The sequence below is a fragment of the Pelodiscus sinensis genome, chromosome 2 (assembly GCF_049634645.1).
Source record: "Pelodiscus sinensis isolate JC-2024 chromosome 2, ASM4963464v1, whole genome shotgun sequence".
NCBI lineage: Eukaryota > Metazoa > Chordata > Testudines > Trionychidae > Pelodiscus > Pelodiscus sinensis.
The window spans coordinates 65,336,293-65,352,870 of record NC_134712.1 but is presented as its reverse complement, the minus strand read 5'-3'; the positions used below and the strand labels follow the sequence as shown (position 1 = coordinate 65,352,870).

Below are 16,578 nucleotides of genomic sequence, written 5' to 3'. Positions count from 1 at the left end.
AGTGTGAAGTTACTGTATCAAAATATCAAGTGATCCTACCCAGCTATGCTTGGTTGCCAAAATGACACATTAGGTCCTGTGACAGACCATAGCCTGCAAACTGTAAAGCTCTTATAGAAGGCAACCATATTGGGAGGCGGGTTAATGCCTTTTTGTTCCCAGTTAGCCTTACCTGAACACAGCCCAGCAACCAGGGTAGAAAATAGAGGCCTAATTAGGAGTCAGCCTACAACAGGGGGTTAATTAAGCACCTGTTGCCAATTAAGGCCTCCAGGTCCCTATAAAAGGATTCCTCCCAGACAGCAGGAGGGAGAGTTTTGGAAGGTGTACAGTGCAGAGCTGAGCCGAGCCCCGCCCCGCGGACTGGCCTGTGATGAAAATGACTCGGTAAGCAGGGACCATTGCCTCTAGGGAAGTCCCAGGGCAATGAAGGGGGCTCCATGAGTCTCTGAGGTGCACAAGTAACCACCAAGAAGCACAGAACCCCCAGGGAGCTAACAAGGGACTTTGTCACAGTCCCAAGACAATTTGATACAATTTAGGGCATCCCTGAGGCTCCACCAAGGGTAGACAGCTGAAATCTACTCCAGCCAAAATTGGGGATGTAAAGGTGGCATAAAGCCACCTCCTCTAATTAAGGTTTCAGAGATTGCAAGGCTGGAAGGAGTGATTGTGACCATCTAGTCCAGGGGTCAGCAACCTTTGGTTCTTGGCCTGTCAGGGTTACCCACTGGCAGGCTGCCAGACATTTTGCTGACGTTAACCATCCACTGGCATGATCCCCTGCAGCTCCTAGTGGCCGTGGTTCACCATTTACAGCCAATAGGAACTGTAGGAAGTGGAGTGGACTGCAAAGATCTTAAATTTTTTGCCTTGTTTACCTGAATGTGTCTAGCTTCAATTTCCAGCCATTGGATTGTACAATCTCATCATAACAATATATCAAATTAGTTTGATTTAAGCTATTTCCCATAAACCTATGTTGATTGGCATTAATTATATTACCCTCTTTTAATTCTTTATTAACCGAATCCCATATCAGCTGTCACATTATCTTGCCCAGGATCGATATCAGACTCGTCGACCTAATAAGGCATACCCACTTGTAGAATGCACAATTTTTTATTATGAAATTATTATCTACAGAATTTAGAAATTCAGAAATTCCGAGAATGTTTTAATATTGGCAGCATGAGACCTTCACGGTACATTACTCAATTGAAGTGGCTCATGATGACACACATTATTATTCTATACACTATGGATAGGTGCATTAAGAGCTGGTCATTTTGTTTTGTAGTGTCATTTGGTGCTCTCTACAGTAGGAGACACAAACTAATACCCCATGTAGCCAGGCAGTTGGCTCAATCGATGAAATTGGACTCAACTCTCCTATTCAATTAAGACTAATCAAGAGGGGCAGAGCACCATCAAGGCCTGATGAGAAGGAGACATAAGGAGTCACAACAGACTGAATCAGAGAGGAGAACTGCCAGAGATGGAAGGTTTTTCCTGGGAGAGATCTGCAGTCAGGAGAAGCAGCACAGAGCGGTGATACCTGCTGGCTCTAAGCTGGAAAACTAGAGCTAAGGGCCAAAGAGGGATAAAGGAAGGGGAAGCAGCCAAGGGATTAAACCACTGATGCCTCTTTACTGGAGGGCTGGACTTGGAGAAACAATGAGAGGACCTGGAGGAATGAGTGATGCTCCTTTGGCAAGGGTGCTGCCAGTAGAGAGGCTGTGGCAGTTCCCCCTGGGAAGAGCAGGTTTGTGCCCCGGAAGGAAGTGGCAGCTGTCCTGGCAGAGCAAAGGAAGCGTGGCAGATGACATTGAGGTATAGTGAGAACAAAGCTAGATGTTTACAGACTGTTGCATGAGTCAGAGGGATTTTTGTTATGGACTATCTGCACTGTGTTTGGTGAATAAATCATCTTGATACATTTGAGGAGATGCTTGCATAAGGTTACTGGAGACTCCAGAGAAAAACTGAGGCAAAAGGACACTTGCAAGGCTGCCCTGAGATGATGGGGCACTTAGCAGGGGGCCACTTGCTTGCACCCAAACTTGTGCTTTAATTTTAGGATAATGATCCAAAAGTATTCAGGATACTCTTCTTCCAAATTATCAGTGACTTGGAAACAAGTAAAGCTATTTTCAACATTGAGTGCCACTCTACCTCCCCCTCTGACTATTCAGTCCTTCCTAAATAGTTGTAACCACTGATTTTAACATCACAGTTATGCAAATGACCCCTCTCAGGTTTCCATAACACCAAACTAGATCGAATTTGTGCTCTTAAACAAGCAATTTCATTTCTTCTCTTTTGTTACCTAGACTCCTACCACTGGTGTGTGGCAATTAAAGAATGTCTTCTCTTCACGTCCACTGGTTGCTTGATTAATTTTGTTCTCAACATCTCAAGTTCATTTTGTTAGTTGAGTCCTAGACCAAGCATAGTTTAATCAGCTCCAAGAATCAGAGAAAAAAGTATTAAGAAGGCTTCACATCAACCTCTATGACGTCTCTGGAGAAAAAGAAAACTTAATTTATCCTCAGTACAGGAAATGATTGAATACAGGTGGTGACAGTCAGCCATGCTCTAGCATGAAACTGCTGTGCTTCAGTTTCTCCTGTAGACTAGTTTCCGGATTGAGTTTCAGCTTTCCTTTGCTAGTGTGGCAACTTGCAAATGCTGGATTTCAAGTTTCTCTCCCCAGCCAGACCTCAGTAACAACTAAATAGTCTTCTTCCTGCCCCTTGCTGGATCACATCTCCTTCCCCAGGCTCAGTGATGGTTTCAGGCCCCTGGACAAACTTCCTGGACAGTTCTTTTCCAATCCTCTTCATGCTCTCTAACTCTGTGGTACCCTTTTCAAGGCCAAATCCTCTTTCTGTCTATCCAGGGCTTCAGGTGGCACTGAAGGGTAACAAAGGCCTTCCTTGTCCTCTGGGTGCTAGCTGAGACCCGAAGGCTGCAATGGCTTTTTGTGCTCCCTAGATAACTTTCTCTTATAGTCTATTCATATTGCTCCATCACTGTAGTATCTGAGTGCCTTCCAGTAGTGTGTTAATTGACATTACTAACATCTGTCATGTGTGGTTTTGTTCTCTCTCTCCTTCTCTCCCTAGGGAAGAATAGTATGTGCAGTGTTTTGGTTTGGTAGGATTGTTTCTTTTAAACATACATGCTGCTCTGTTTTACATTAGAGAAAGCAAGTTTGAAGGAGTGCACCTTGTCCTTGGAGTGGAAAGTGGTGAGGTTTTGTCAGGGTCCTTAGTTCCTATGAGTGTTCATTCCATATGTCTTGGACTAGTCTCCAAGAAATCTCAGAGACTTTAAGGGCAGAAGGGACTATCATGACCATCTCGTCTGACTTCTTGTACATTTCAGGCCACAACTTCATCCTCCCATTCTTGTAAAAGACCCATAACCCCTGGCTGAGTTACTGAAGTCCTCAAATCATGATTTAAAGACTTCAAGGTAAAGAGACTTTACACTAGTTTAAATCTGTAAGGGTACGTCTAGACTACAGGGTTTTGTCGACAGAAGTTTTGTCGACAGATACTGTCGACAAAGCTTCTGTCGACAAAGAGCGTCTAGACTACATTCAGTTCTGTTGACAAAGCAAGCTGCTTTGTCGACATGGCAGTGTAGACGCAAAGGACAGTTTAGATGCAATAACGCCTTGTGTTGACAGAACTCTGTCGACAAAAGGTGTTATTCCTCGTAAAATGAGGTTTACCAGCGTTGACAAAACTGCTGAGTTCTGTCGATGTTCTGTCGACAGAACTCAGCGGTAGTGTAGACACAGGTTTAGTTTTGTTGACAAAAGTCCACTTTTGACAACAAAACCCTGTAGTCTAGACACACCCTAAGTGACTCATGGCCCATGCTGCAGAGGAAGACCAAAACCCCCCAAAACACCCACCCCAACTTCAAGGACTCTGCCAGTCTGACTTGGAAGAAATTTCCTTCCTGACTCCAAATATGATGATCTCTTAGACCCTGAGTATGAGGAGAAGTCATAACTGCTAGAGGCCTGGGAAAGATTTCTCTGTAGTAACACGGAGCCCTCCTCATTTAGTGTCTCATCACCAGGCATTGGCAATATCTGCTGCTAGGAGCTACATGCCATCGTAGGCATGCAGCATGGAGTATACTGTAGCTCCTTTTATGCTGGGGAGGACATCATTCAGTGTTGGGAAGATATATTTTTCTCTCATAACTGCTTCACTATGTCTTTTAAGATCCATACTGATTTCTATTTTTCCATTGCTCTTTATAACCAGTACCAAGTTGTTGGTTGAAAGAGTTTCTCAATTATGCCAATCTGTTCCTTATTCTTGAACTCAGTATCTACTTTATGAAGCAAAGGGATCAGAATCTTATGAGGTATATATATTCTATTTGGTTCAGCATTGCTTGTTAAGGTTATTTGTACTGTATCACCTTTTAAAAAGTCCAATGTTACCAAATATTTTGTTTGATTTCTTCCACTAGCCTCTCTAGGCCAGACATGGCTACTATGTGTCTGGAATTATTGTTGGGTTTTGATCACATACACTCTGAATGCAAAGCTTTTGTCTTTGTAAGTATTTTCTGTAGTGAATTGACTCATGCAATTAGAATACTTCCAGGGATACTCAGGACTCTGTTGGGTGACTTCAGATCTGGGAGGGATTGAAGGTGATATATGTCAGTTCTGATCTGACTGTCAGCTCCAGAGTAAATTTTAAAGTCAATAGACTTTCCATGAATATTTAATTTAACTCTGCAGGCAGGTTTTGTCACTCCATGTGATAGATCCCAGAAACAATGGTTGTTGACTGTCTGCAGTAGTCAGTAACCTGACTGTTTTAGTGTGACAAGCAGCTGCAAAATGTCCATATTTTGTGCATTTACTACTACTTGAACCTTTGCTCGATACTCATCTCTTGGCCTATGAATTTTTTCACTTCTTGTGAATTTAGTCTGAAAGATTTTGCAGTTATCCTGAGACTTGTACCTCAGTGCCTCATGGGGATTATTATATGCTGTGTCTGTTACTGTGTCTAAGCTATTTTCTATTTTTTTCAGGGTTTTCAAGTTGCTATGGCCTTTTCGTTTCCTGCTTCATTAGCTCAGTCTGTCTTGTTATCTGGGTAACTGTGTGTTGGGCTAAATCTGTTTTAGCTGCTTTGAAAGATTTTTGTCTGTAAGCTCAATAACCAGTCTTGCTCTTGTGTTTCCGTATGTTAGTCCCCAAATCACATTTCTTATGAAAACTTCAATAGATTCCCCTCATTCTTGAATTCTCTATGAAAATGTGCCCTTTCATAAACCACATTTCTCTGAGGAATGAAGTATATATTAAACATAGCCAGAACGCCTCAAAAGTCGTCTTTGCAGTAGCTGGTGGTAAAGGCAAAGGATTTAACAATATGCTCTACCTGCTTTCCCCAGCATGAAAATTAAATTCAACAGTTGTGTTTCTGCAGTTTCCCAATAGAATTCAGTGGAAATGCAAACTTCTTTTAAAATCCTATTGCTAGTCTGTCCATTCTGAAGGTCTGTCAAAGTGAAGGTCTCAGGAACATTGAAGAGGGGCATGTTGATGAGATCAGTTCTGCAACCTTTGTTACTTTTTTCTTCTTCTTCAGTTTGCAACCTTTGTTGCTGCTCTGTTCCATTTCTGTTCTCTGACACTAGTTAGGCTGCCTTTTACTTCTGACATCACATCAGAGTCCTTACACTGGGTAGATTGCAGGGCTTCTAGTAGCAGATCAAGCTTCTATGCCAGATTTGGATTGGCTACCCAGCTTCCATCATGGAGACAGATATGAGATATGTGACACTTTAATACGCTAGCAGGTATGGCTGTTAACCAACCCAGGTAAGGTATGTTACACACATTCTGATACAGTTTAGCATTCCACCACAGAGTAGAAAACAGGCTTGATGTATTTGTGATAGTATTTGCTACGGAGGAGAGGCACTGCAGTGTTCTATGATAGCTGGTGTTTCCTAAGGCTGATGGCTTCATGTTCAGGTATATTGCATTTCTGTAGTCAAAATGGGAGGTGACAAAAGCATATTTAACTCACAGTGAGCTTCAGCCAGCTGTTCTTGAGCCACAAGATGATCTTGTCCATTCACATGGTTGTGGAATATTCATATATGCTGATGTGGTATCCTAAAAGGCCTGACCCCTTCTAGGCATCTTTGCAATCTATCCTTTCTGCTCTTCCTGCTAAGTTCCCCAAGGCAATGTTCATAGGTTGCCTGTATAGCCACTGTGGAGAGCCCCAAACCTACTGTTGACTTTCATTGGGCTAAAGCCAACATATTGACTTTCAGTTACTTCTTCCATAATCACCTCATGATCCTTTAGTCCCCTTCCTGGTCACATACTCCTTTCAGTACACCTGTTTCATCTGAAGACTTCCAGGCCCACCTGGGACCTCTACTTCTCAGCATTCCCAAAACTAAGCCATAAGGGGAACACCACCATATCTAGTATGCTGGTACGGAGTGTGTGCTCAATAACCAATATCATTGTATTGGATAACAAATTAATTCCCTGGGTGTCCTCTTCAATATCAGCATGACTCATCATAGTTTAAAATCAAAACAGTATTTCCAATAGTGTCATTCCTGAGGCAGCATTCTGCTGTTGGCTGTACTTAGGAATCAACATGCCTGTCCTGGCTATAGCCAATGTGCAGCAGGCACTAGAGATACACCCTTTCTAGTTTGTTGGATAACAGATAGTGTCTGTCCGTTTCTGTTGGATGGAGATCTGGATGCCAATAGCCTATACAGAGAGCAAGTGAATTGAAGTTCTTTTGGATTAATGGCAGGCTGGCTGGAGAGTGGGAATGCCGCAAGAAGAAGCTAGACAATGGTTAAATATGCTACTGCTGTATGGTCACAGTTATTCTAAATATCTCCTACCTGGCCTAATTTTAGAAATGAGATTTGTATGAACATGGGAAAATTTTGTGATGATTTAGTCCATTCTTTATATGTCCACATTGTCTTCTGTTCAGAGACCTCTGACTCTCTGTGGGAGTTCCTGCAACATGTCCTAATTCTAAGACTGATGTGTATCGAAGCCAAGTTTATTAGTCACAATTGAAGACTCTAGCTGAATTTTGTTCATGCAAGGGGGGTTAGATTGGACCGTAGAAAAAAACTTTGTAACTGTCATGGTGGTTAACCAATGGAATAAACTGCCTATGGAGAGTGGGGAATTTCCATCATTGGAGACATTTAAGAGCAGGTGAGACATACACTGGTCAGGGATGGTCTAGATGGTGCTTGGACCTGCTGTGATGGCAGAGGACTGAACTGGATGCTCTCTTGAGGTCCCTTCCAGTCATGTGATTCTATATGGAAAATATAAGTACTAGGCCTGGATCCAGGGTACTCTGCTGGTACACTAGTTGCAATATTTCTGGCATTGCATACCAGCTGCATGCTCACAATGTGGAAACATTTTCTAGTCTCATAGATTTCTTCATTATCTGCAGGTGCCACAGAAGGTAAATTAGCACAGTGAATGATTTCCTTTACTTTTGGGAATCCAGCCACATTCTTTTAATGATGTGGCATTATGGGAAATTTGTAAGCTACCTGTCAAGCATAGTCTCTATCATTTGTGTTAGGCATTGGGACTTCAGTGGAATTGCATCAGGGATGAGTTTATCCTGGAGTGTTGACTCATCTGAATGTTGTTCTGTGCTAGCCCTTTGCAAAGTGCCCATATTTAATTAAGAGAACTTTTTGTAAGGCAAGGACATAGTGACTTATGCCAAGTCTACACTGCAAAGGGGGAGGAGAGAAAGTTGGCTTAAGACTACAACTACATAAATAACATAGCTTGAGTCAATATACCTTCATTTGAGCTTGGCACTGTCTCCACAGTGTGAAGTCAATGGGAGGAAATGCTCCCATCAACTGGCACCAATGGGGGTGCCTTCTGCATTCAATTTAGTGGGTCATTATTAGATCCACTAAATCAAACCCCGGAAGATAGATCGCCAGCGTCGATCCTCCACTAAGTAGAGACATGGCTTTAGTTTTATCCTCCCCACCAGAGAGTAGCTCTAAAACGTTGAATATGGTTCTTCTGTCCCAAAGGATTCTTCACATACACTGTCTGTCCATCCATACATTGTAGTACTGTGCTACTGAACAAATTATTTTTGAAATGTGAATTGGTTAATTTTGCTTTCACTTGCCTAAATGTTAGGCAATCAGTTTTGCTCTCAGCTACATGAGAACAGGTCCAAGTGACTTCAGTGAGAAAACTGCTTGTGTCCCAGTAACTATATAGATAATTTTAAAATGTAAGAGGTATAACATTTGATAAATAACACCCTGGTATCCTGTTAAGATAACCTTTATTCATAAAGTATGGTCTCGGGTAAGGGTTAGAGTCCAGTTTTTAGGTATAGGCAATCGCATTGAGTGTCACCGTCAAAAATATAGGGCCAAAGCTGCTCATGCAGAATCAATGGCAATGCTTCCATTGGCTCCACTGGGAACAGAATTTGGACCAAGGGAACTAAAAGTTGCTTGCACAAGAAATGTATGGAATGTGTTTGTGTGGAACAAAGAAGAAATATGTATGCAGAGATTATGCATTTGCACATATGCATTAGCCAAATGCACATGGAACCTATATTTGAAAATTTGGCCATTTTTGAAGTGAGCAGAAGTATTGTTTTGTCATTTCCATGCATAGCTGTACTAATTTAATGAGTGTTGAAACTGAGATGAGTAAATACACTTATTACATGGAATGCCAAAGAAAATAATGTAAAGAGAATGGATTTCTATTATCATTGCACTGACAGTGATATTGTTAATGTGGGAATGGGCTGATGGTATGTCTTGCAAAAGCATTAGCTGCATAAGTTTAAACTTCCTGACACCTTTCCAAACTCTACTGGAATCCTAACTGGAGATCTCACAGGAAAAAAGGGCTTGCAAAAAGACTTAGGCTGTGTCTACACTGGGCCACTTATTCCGGAAAATCAGCCGCTTTTCCGGAATAAGCTGCGAGCTGTCTACACTGGCCCTTGAATTTCCGGAAAAGCAACGACGCTCTACTGTACAAAATCAGCCGCTATTCCGAAAAAACTATTCTTCTCCCGCTCGGGCATAAGTCCTTATTCCAGAACACTGTTCCGGAAAAGGGCCAGTGTAGACAGCCCAGTAGTCTTTTCCGAAAAAAAGCCCTGATCGCGAAAATGGCGATCGGGGCTCTTTTCCGGAAAAGCGTGTCTACATTGGCCTGCCAATGCAGACGCTCCTTTTCCGGAAAAACTGAAAACGGAATAGTATTCCATTTTAAGCAGTTCCGGAAATTCATGCCAGTGTAGACACAGCCTTAGAGTTGTTTATTCAAGTGGCATTTGAACCGTTCTAATACTTTGGCTTGCCTTTTGGGTGAAAAGTTCTAATAGCTCAATCACTTGCCAACCTTACTGCCTAAATCACCACATGTCAGGCGTGTACCAGTCCTGTTATGCCTAAACTTTTCTGAATATTCAAATACTCCAAAGTCACCTCTTCATCCTACTTGTCATCTTCATTTCTTAGAAAGTTTGGTTGACTTCTACAGATGAATAATGTGCTGTGTGGGGAATATGTTTACTAAATAGACTCTCTCCTTTACGGGATTTACATAACACTATCTGTACTGTTCGTTACAGGTTAATAAAGGCCTGTTTTAATTTACTGTGCTCACAACACTCCCACTAATGTCAATAGGAGTTTTGTCTACATGTCTCAGGAAACCTAGAAATCTTTAAATGAAGGCACATTATCCTTGAGCAATAACAACTCACTTTGCAGAAGTCAAATGGCAGAGCGACCATTATTCCTATTCTGTCATTCACAGTATGTGAAAATCAGACTTGGTCCCAGTGAAAATCAAACAAGTTACATATTTAATAGTAACAGATAAGAATACCTTGCGCTTGCATTGTGCATTTCACCTGAGAATCTCAAAGTGAATGACGGAAGTGTCACAGTATCTTTGTGAGATGGTAAATTATCTTGGTTGTTCAGTTGGAACAAAGGTTTGTAGAAAGATGCTTAGAAAGTCTGGATCAGAGCTAGAAATATAATCCTGAGTGTCTATCTCCCAGTTTTCAGCTTCAACCGTTAGATCCACCTGCTCCTTGAGACACTTTCTTGTAGCCAAAACAAAAAGACAAGCTTCACATAAAACTGACTGTTACTTTTACAGCCATCGTACCATAACAAAAAGAGACTAGAAAGAGTTTGTATGAACATTTCAGTTACTAGGGAAACAAGTCAACTTTGCTCTACAACAACTTGCAAAATGTTCTGGGCATGGAAGTGATTTGCAAATGCCAGCTTGCATTTGATTTATACCATAGTTCAAGATGATTTGGCCAACCCTGGAAATGAAGGAGCAACTTCAAGATGCAGTGCTTAAGATGGAGGAAAAAGTGGTTAGCTGTACTGTGTGATTGTGAGAACATTTCATCTGCATTGCTCCGTAAGAGCTAAAATCTGACATATGTTTGACAGCATTCCAGTTAGTAAACAGTAACATTTTAGCAAGTACTGCTGTGAGACCAATGTAAGATCTGATCTGACAGCAAGATAAATCAATCTCACCCCAAACTACAACAGATGGACTAAACTTGTGTAGTTTTTGTATGTCCTTTCAAAACATCACACACACCTGATTTGCTGTTTGTCATTAGCATTTCTGCCTTTATTTTCAGCAAAAAATGAACATGAATTTCTTCGCACAACAATGTGCTTTAATAATCTACTCACTGAATGTGGACAGAATATTAAGCATATTTTAAAGTGATAATGCTCTGTAATTTTACATGAATTTTACTCTTTAACAAACCTGTGAATTTAAGAAACTTGATTTTAGAAACAAGCTGTGTGGCATGCAAACAATCCAACACCTCCAGTCCTTTCTGAACAGGCTGAATTGAAATTACCTGTGCTGTTTTGTCATGTCAAATGCATTTGTCAGCTTTTTAACTCTGTAGGTCAAATTCATGATTGGCATGCATGGATGTAATTTGACTTCAGTGAAGTTGTGCCCATTTAGGTTGCACTCTGAATGTCAGGGAGACCTGAGAGCACAGAAACCACAGGGCAGGAACAATTTGGAGATGCTGAAAGTCATTGAAAGAAATTGTAAACCCTATTTATGACAGAAATCAGTCTACAGCAGCACCCCTAATTCCAAAACACATCCACAGAAATGTTCATTTGAGAAGCTAAACAGAACTATAGTGGGATCAGACTGAAACAGTCACTTCAGTGACCGTCTCTTCATGGTTTTGACAGTCCTGGACCCCTTCCTGCACAAAGTTCTTCCCAGCCTTGATTTCCCTTGAATCACTTTTTCTTCATGCTTGTCTGACTGTTCAGACACTTATTCAATAATGGGAAAGAGTCACCAGTCCCTCCCACCAAGATGCAGGCCCCATCATATCCTTGCTCCCTTACCAGTCTCTGTTTCTCGTGGGCTTTTTCTTTCCTTGGTCAGCTTTCCTGCCTTATCCCAACCGATTCTCTGCAGTCCACCCTCTCCATTGTGCTATTGGTCTGCCCAAATGGAATCTCCATGTACAGCTCCCCACAGTGGTCCAGTTTGGAACTCTGTCTCCCAGGTAAAGCTTGCCTTTGTTAAATCAAGTCTTTTGTTAATTGATTCTGGGATATGAATATTGCTTGCTATACATAAAGCTGAAAATCAGTAACAAAGGCCTAGCTTCATTGTTCTCTGGCCCTTCAGAAAGACAGCAAGAATTGCTATTGCACACTTTATCCATAACAGTTCCAATTGGTTCAGTCAGTTTACAGTCTCAGTGGTTTCAAAAAACATTTTGCTGATGGGTTTTTTAGTGATTTGGTATCAGAGGCACCTTCAGTGAGGAGAATAGGAGTCATGGGAGTGTCCTGTTTAGAGATGGAGCTAGCACCTGCCTCAGAGCTTGATGCAGGAGGGAAGCCAAAAGTTCAAGCGTGGTACAGGAGCTGTAGGGTTGAGCCTGTTGTATTCCCTGTAACAATACTGCACCTCAGAAAACAGGCATTGCCCTGGGCTTAAAATGGTCTTAAAAGTGCCAGATCGCCCCCTGACAAATAATGCAATGCAAATACTTCACCACAAAATGTCAGAGCTCAGACACTTTGTTAAATATGAATATAATACTCCCTCACCTGTGACATACTTGTCTTAGGGGGCTCAGTGTTAGAGACTGGATGACAAGTTTGCAATCTTGTTAGACCCAGCTCACCTTATGTCTTGGCATTGCCCGCACTTCCTTTGTGTCAGATTGATCTTTGCCTGCTGACATCGAATGGCTCTGAGTATCCGCACCATATCACATATCTGTGCCAGGTTTGGCTACCCACTTTCAAAAGCTGTAGCTCTCTGCTGCAGCTAACACCTTTGCTTTAACATAAAATGCTACAGCACACTGCTAACTTCAGCCGTATGTATAGATTTAGTGTCCTGCATAACGCCATTCTCATACATGTTGGAGTGTGATAGAAGTCTTGGAGTGTCATAGAAGTCTTTAATGGTGCCTGAATCAGTTCTGTAATACAAGAGAGGAAAAAGAAGATTCAGGAATATTTCCACAGTCCTTGAGCCCCTGAGCTCTATGACCAGGCATAATTGTAGTCCTTGTGCCCAGGAAGCACCAAGATATGTCAGCCTAAGTCACTGACACTGCAAAGTCTCAAGGAGAGTGAAAGGGAGCTGACCCTACTCTGCCCAGATCTACAAAGTTGGCCCTATATAGGGAGGAGGTACAGCTTTCATCCTGTGAAGAGATGATGAAGTGGCAAAAATGCCATTGTGCTCCTGTGCACTAATTATGTTTCCAGGAATGCTGGGGTGGTGAACCATTACACAGCCTTCTGCTGCACATTTAAGAAAAAACATAGTCTTCATCAATGTTTGGAATAATCTTTGTGATGTGCACCAATGCATGTGTAGATATGCATCACCAATAGCTACACCAGTTGCTGGCTGTGGGCACCGTTGGTTCTGTGCTAATCATGTGAGCAGCATTTGAATCTCTCCTGGGTAGCCACCAAAGCACTTAAGTTATAGGGAACACTGGTCCTCTTCATTAAGTGATGCTGACTGTTTATCTTAACTGGCTGTGTCTAGATTGGCATGATTTTCCGGAAATGCTTTTAATGGAAAAGTTTTCTGTTGAAAGCATTTTCGGAACAGAGCGTCTAGATTGGCATGAATGCTTTTCCGCAAAAGCACTTTTTGCGGAAAATCGTCCATGCCAATCTAAACGCGCTTTTCCACATAAAAGCCCCAATCACCATTTTCGCAATCGGGGCTTTTTTGCAGAAAACAAATCTCAGCTGTCTACACTGGCCCTTTTGCACAAAAGCTTTGTGCAAAAGGGACTTTTGCCTGAATGGGAGCAGAATAGTATTTCTGCAAGAAGCACGGATTTCTTACAGTAGGAAGTCAGTGCTTTTGCGGAAATTCAAGCGGCCAGTGTAGACAGCTGGTAAGTTTTTCCGGAAAAGCGGCTGATTTTCCAGTAAAACTGGCCAGTCTAGACACAGCCTATCAGTTTGGTATGATGGGGAAAGAAAATCAAGTATTCTTCTGTCAGACTATACTTACCGGAAGATCGATGCTCTGGAGGTCGATGTTCTGGTTCAATTTAGTGGTTCTAGTATAGACCCATAAATCGAACACTGAGGATAGCTCCCAGCGGTGTTCAGTACTCCTCCTTTTGTGACGAGCAAGAGAAGCTGATGGGAGCAGTGTAAATGCTGCCACGGTTCAGCTTACGTTAAACCGACTCCAGCTACACATTTTATGTAGCTGCAGTTGCGTAACTTAAACTGACTTTCTTCATCTAGTGTAGGAACAGGCCTGTGAGTTTTGTTCGTATCAACAGCTGTCAAAGCCATCATGGAAGATATGAGAGTGCTTAATCCTGCTTTTTATGTTTTGGTTGCGGCCTTCTGCGTAGCTCAGCAAACTTATCCTGCAGCCCCAGACAAAGTGGCTCTAATTTCAATATTGCAATATTCTGTGAGGCATAATGGTTGTCTTTTTACCATTTAAATTCACTACAGTGTGGGTGTCAGCACTTTGAGAAACAGCTAACCCTTCGCACCGATGCACATAAAAATAAAATATTAAGATAAAATGGTCAGTCCATTGAAGACTGATGTGTTGTAGAAATAGTTAAAAGTGCCCTGCCTACAAAGTGCTTGGCAAAATGTACCTTCTGATGCAGCAGTGATAGGAAAATGCCATTTTATTTAAATATTTATATTGTTTTATTTTGAAAGAGTTTGAATCCTCAAATGGGCCAGATTGTCTGCTGCCCTTGTTCATTCCGAAAATAACCTACATCACTGCAGTGAATAAACTTGTGCCATTAGACATCATAACAATCAGGGTCTTCCTTACGCTTTGGGGTTCGGCCCCCCCTCCATACTTCTCTTGGACCCTGATTGCCACAGATACTCCTTGACACGTGTAACAGTCACATTCAATATGTGTTAAGGCATCATTTTCCAAAAGATACAAATCCAGTGCCACACATTAATTGTGTGTTTAATTTATAAGCACGGTTGTAATTTATAAGCACATGAAGAACTGACACAAGGCAATGTTATAATAGATTCCCCTTATTTTTTGCTGTTACAGATCAGTCTCAAAGGTCTTGGGCAACTGTATAAAATCCGCATTGGTCATGACAACAGTGGAAATGATCCTAGCTGGTACCTAGAGGAGGTGAGACTTGAAAGAATAGCCTCTACCTCTGACCGGGAGATTTCTCTGGCTGTGGACTGCTGGCTAGCTGAAGATCAGGATGATGGAGACACATGGACAGAAATAGCAATTGGAATGTCTGAAAAGGAGATTTTGCCAAGTATGTACTGCTTATCTTATAAGGAACATTTATTGAATCTTTAGGGCTGCATATGTCCTCCACCCCCAAGTGCAAAGCTGCCTAAAAACCAGTGTAATCAGCCACAAGACAATCCCTGACAACATGGAGCCAATGTGGCAGTTTTCACAAAACACCCTTGTCTTTCTGAGACCCAGGGATGCGGTCTGCTTGTCACTGTGGTGCTTGGCTACTGCAATTGCCCTCTAAAACACAGGTGACTGCTGCTACTTAAAGCAACCAAAAGGCACACAGGACTGAGGATGAGGGGAACACCAAGACAGCTTAAAATAAGATTGATGTCGCCCACTCCTAAATTGGACAAAATGCTCTATAATTTCAGCTTGGTATCTGGGCCAATGATCAGTTGTTGTTCAAACCAGATTTGAGCTAGTCTCTTTAAAATTGCATTGTGTAACTTTAAGATGGACCTTGGAAGAACATCAGAAATTATTCACATTTTTTATGATACCATGCCTTTTTATAAGTGGAGCACAGAAATACGTACAACAATGCAAAAGAACAAAGAAACAAAACTTCTGGGCTTTTATAGCAGCAAAGAGAGCTAGAAAAATCATTTAATTTATCACTTATAGAATTTCCTTGACATTAACAGGGTGATGGGGCAGCTATGATCTGGCATCATAGGCTCACACTAGAGCTAATCTATGTATAGTTCAGGCAAATGGCATTTGAAATGGGGTAGTGGGAATGCAAGGAATCAGTGACTCAATGTATAGAAGGGTCATCGCGCACTTAGTGTCAGTGGCAATTGACAAATTCCAAAAGATGCAAACAAATGATAAAACTCTCTGTAGGGGGTATGTCATTTTCCCCAAAAGTAACCTAGACAGGGACTGAGAATTTTTTTCATAGATTTTAAAGCCATAAAGGGCTATTAAATCATCTGTTATGACCACCTAGGCCATCAAAGGGTTGGGAAGTACAGAAATGCAAACTCGTCCCCCTTAGCCTCAGCCCCTCTTTCCACATTCCCCAGAATAACACGTGATTTAAGCAACACTCTCATTGATTTGCTCATAAATTAGGACTGAGCAGGTGGAACTGAGGCCCATGTAATCTGGAAACAGTATTAGCATGAGACACAGTATCACTCTTGGGAACCTATACTGATATAAATGTCTCACACTTATGCAATAGGAAAAGTAATGCCTGACTTTAGTTGAGTTGCATCGGGCATGAATTTGACTCTTAGGGTACGATTCTTTACTGGGCAGTCATTTACAACTGTGCCCAAGAAGCGCAAAATACTACCACTGTGGTATGTACACTCACCTTAATTAGTTGTAAATGGCTGCACAAAGGTACAAAGTAGTAGAAAATTATGTTTACTGTGTATAGTTGAGACTATGCTCAAAACAGGGCATTAGTTCCTCTCTGTTAAAAAGTGGTGCAATGCTATTGCTATTGTTGTCTTTGCAGGGACACCATCTTTGTTAAAATACTTGCAGCAAGTAAAAATATTCATTGTATGGGGCTTAGAAATTTCATAAATTTTTAAGTTTATGGTTCCAAATTAACTATTGATTTTAGGTTCATTTAAATTGAACATCAATATAAGCTCATCAGGGCTGGCCAAAGATTTTCTATTTTGCCATAATCAGAAAATGAAACTCTG

General features: G+C 41.6%; 1 protein-coding gene across 6 annotated transcripts in view; it reads left to right on the top strand.

Annotated features, from left to right (window-relative positions):
* RP1 (RP1 axonemal microtubule associated) overlaps window positions 1-16,578 on the top strand; it is a 334,459-nt gene that overhangs the window by 153,817 nt on the left and 164,064 nt on the right. For all 6 annotated transcript variants that reach the window (XM_075920698.1, XM_075920699.1, XM_075920700.1 and 3 more), the window contains one exon: window positions 14,696-14,921. In XM_075920698.1, coding sequence (XP_075776813.1) covers window positions 14,696-14,921 — 226 coding nt within the window. The remainder of the gene's footprint in view (window positions 1-14,695; window positions 14,922-16,578) is intronic.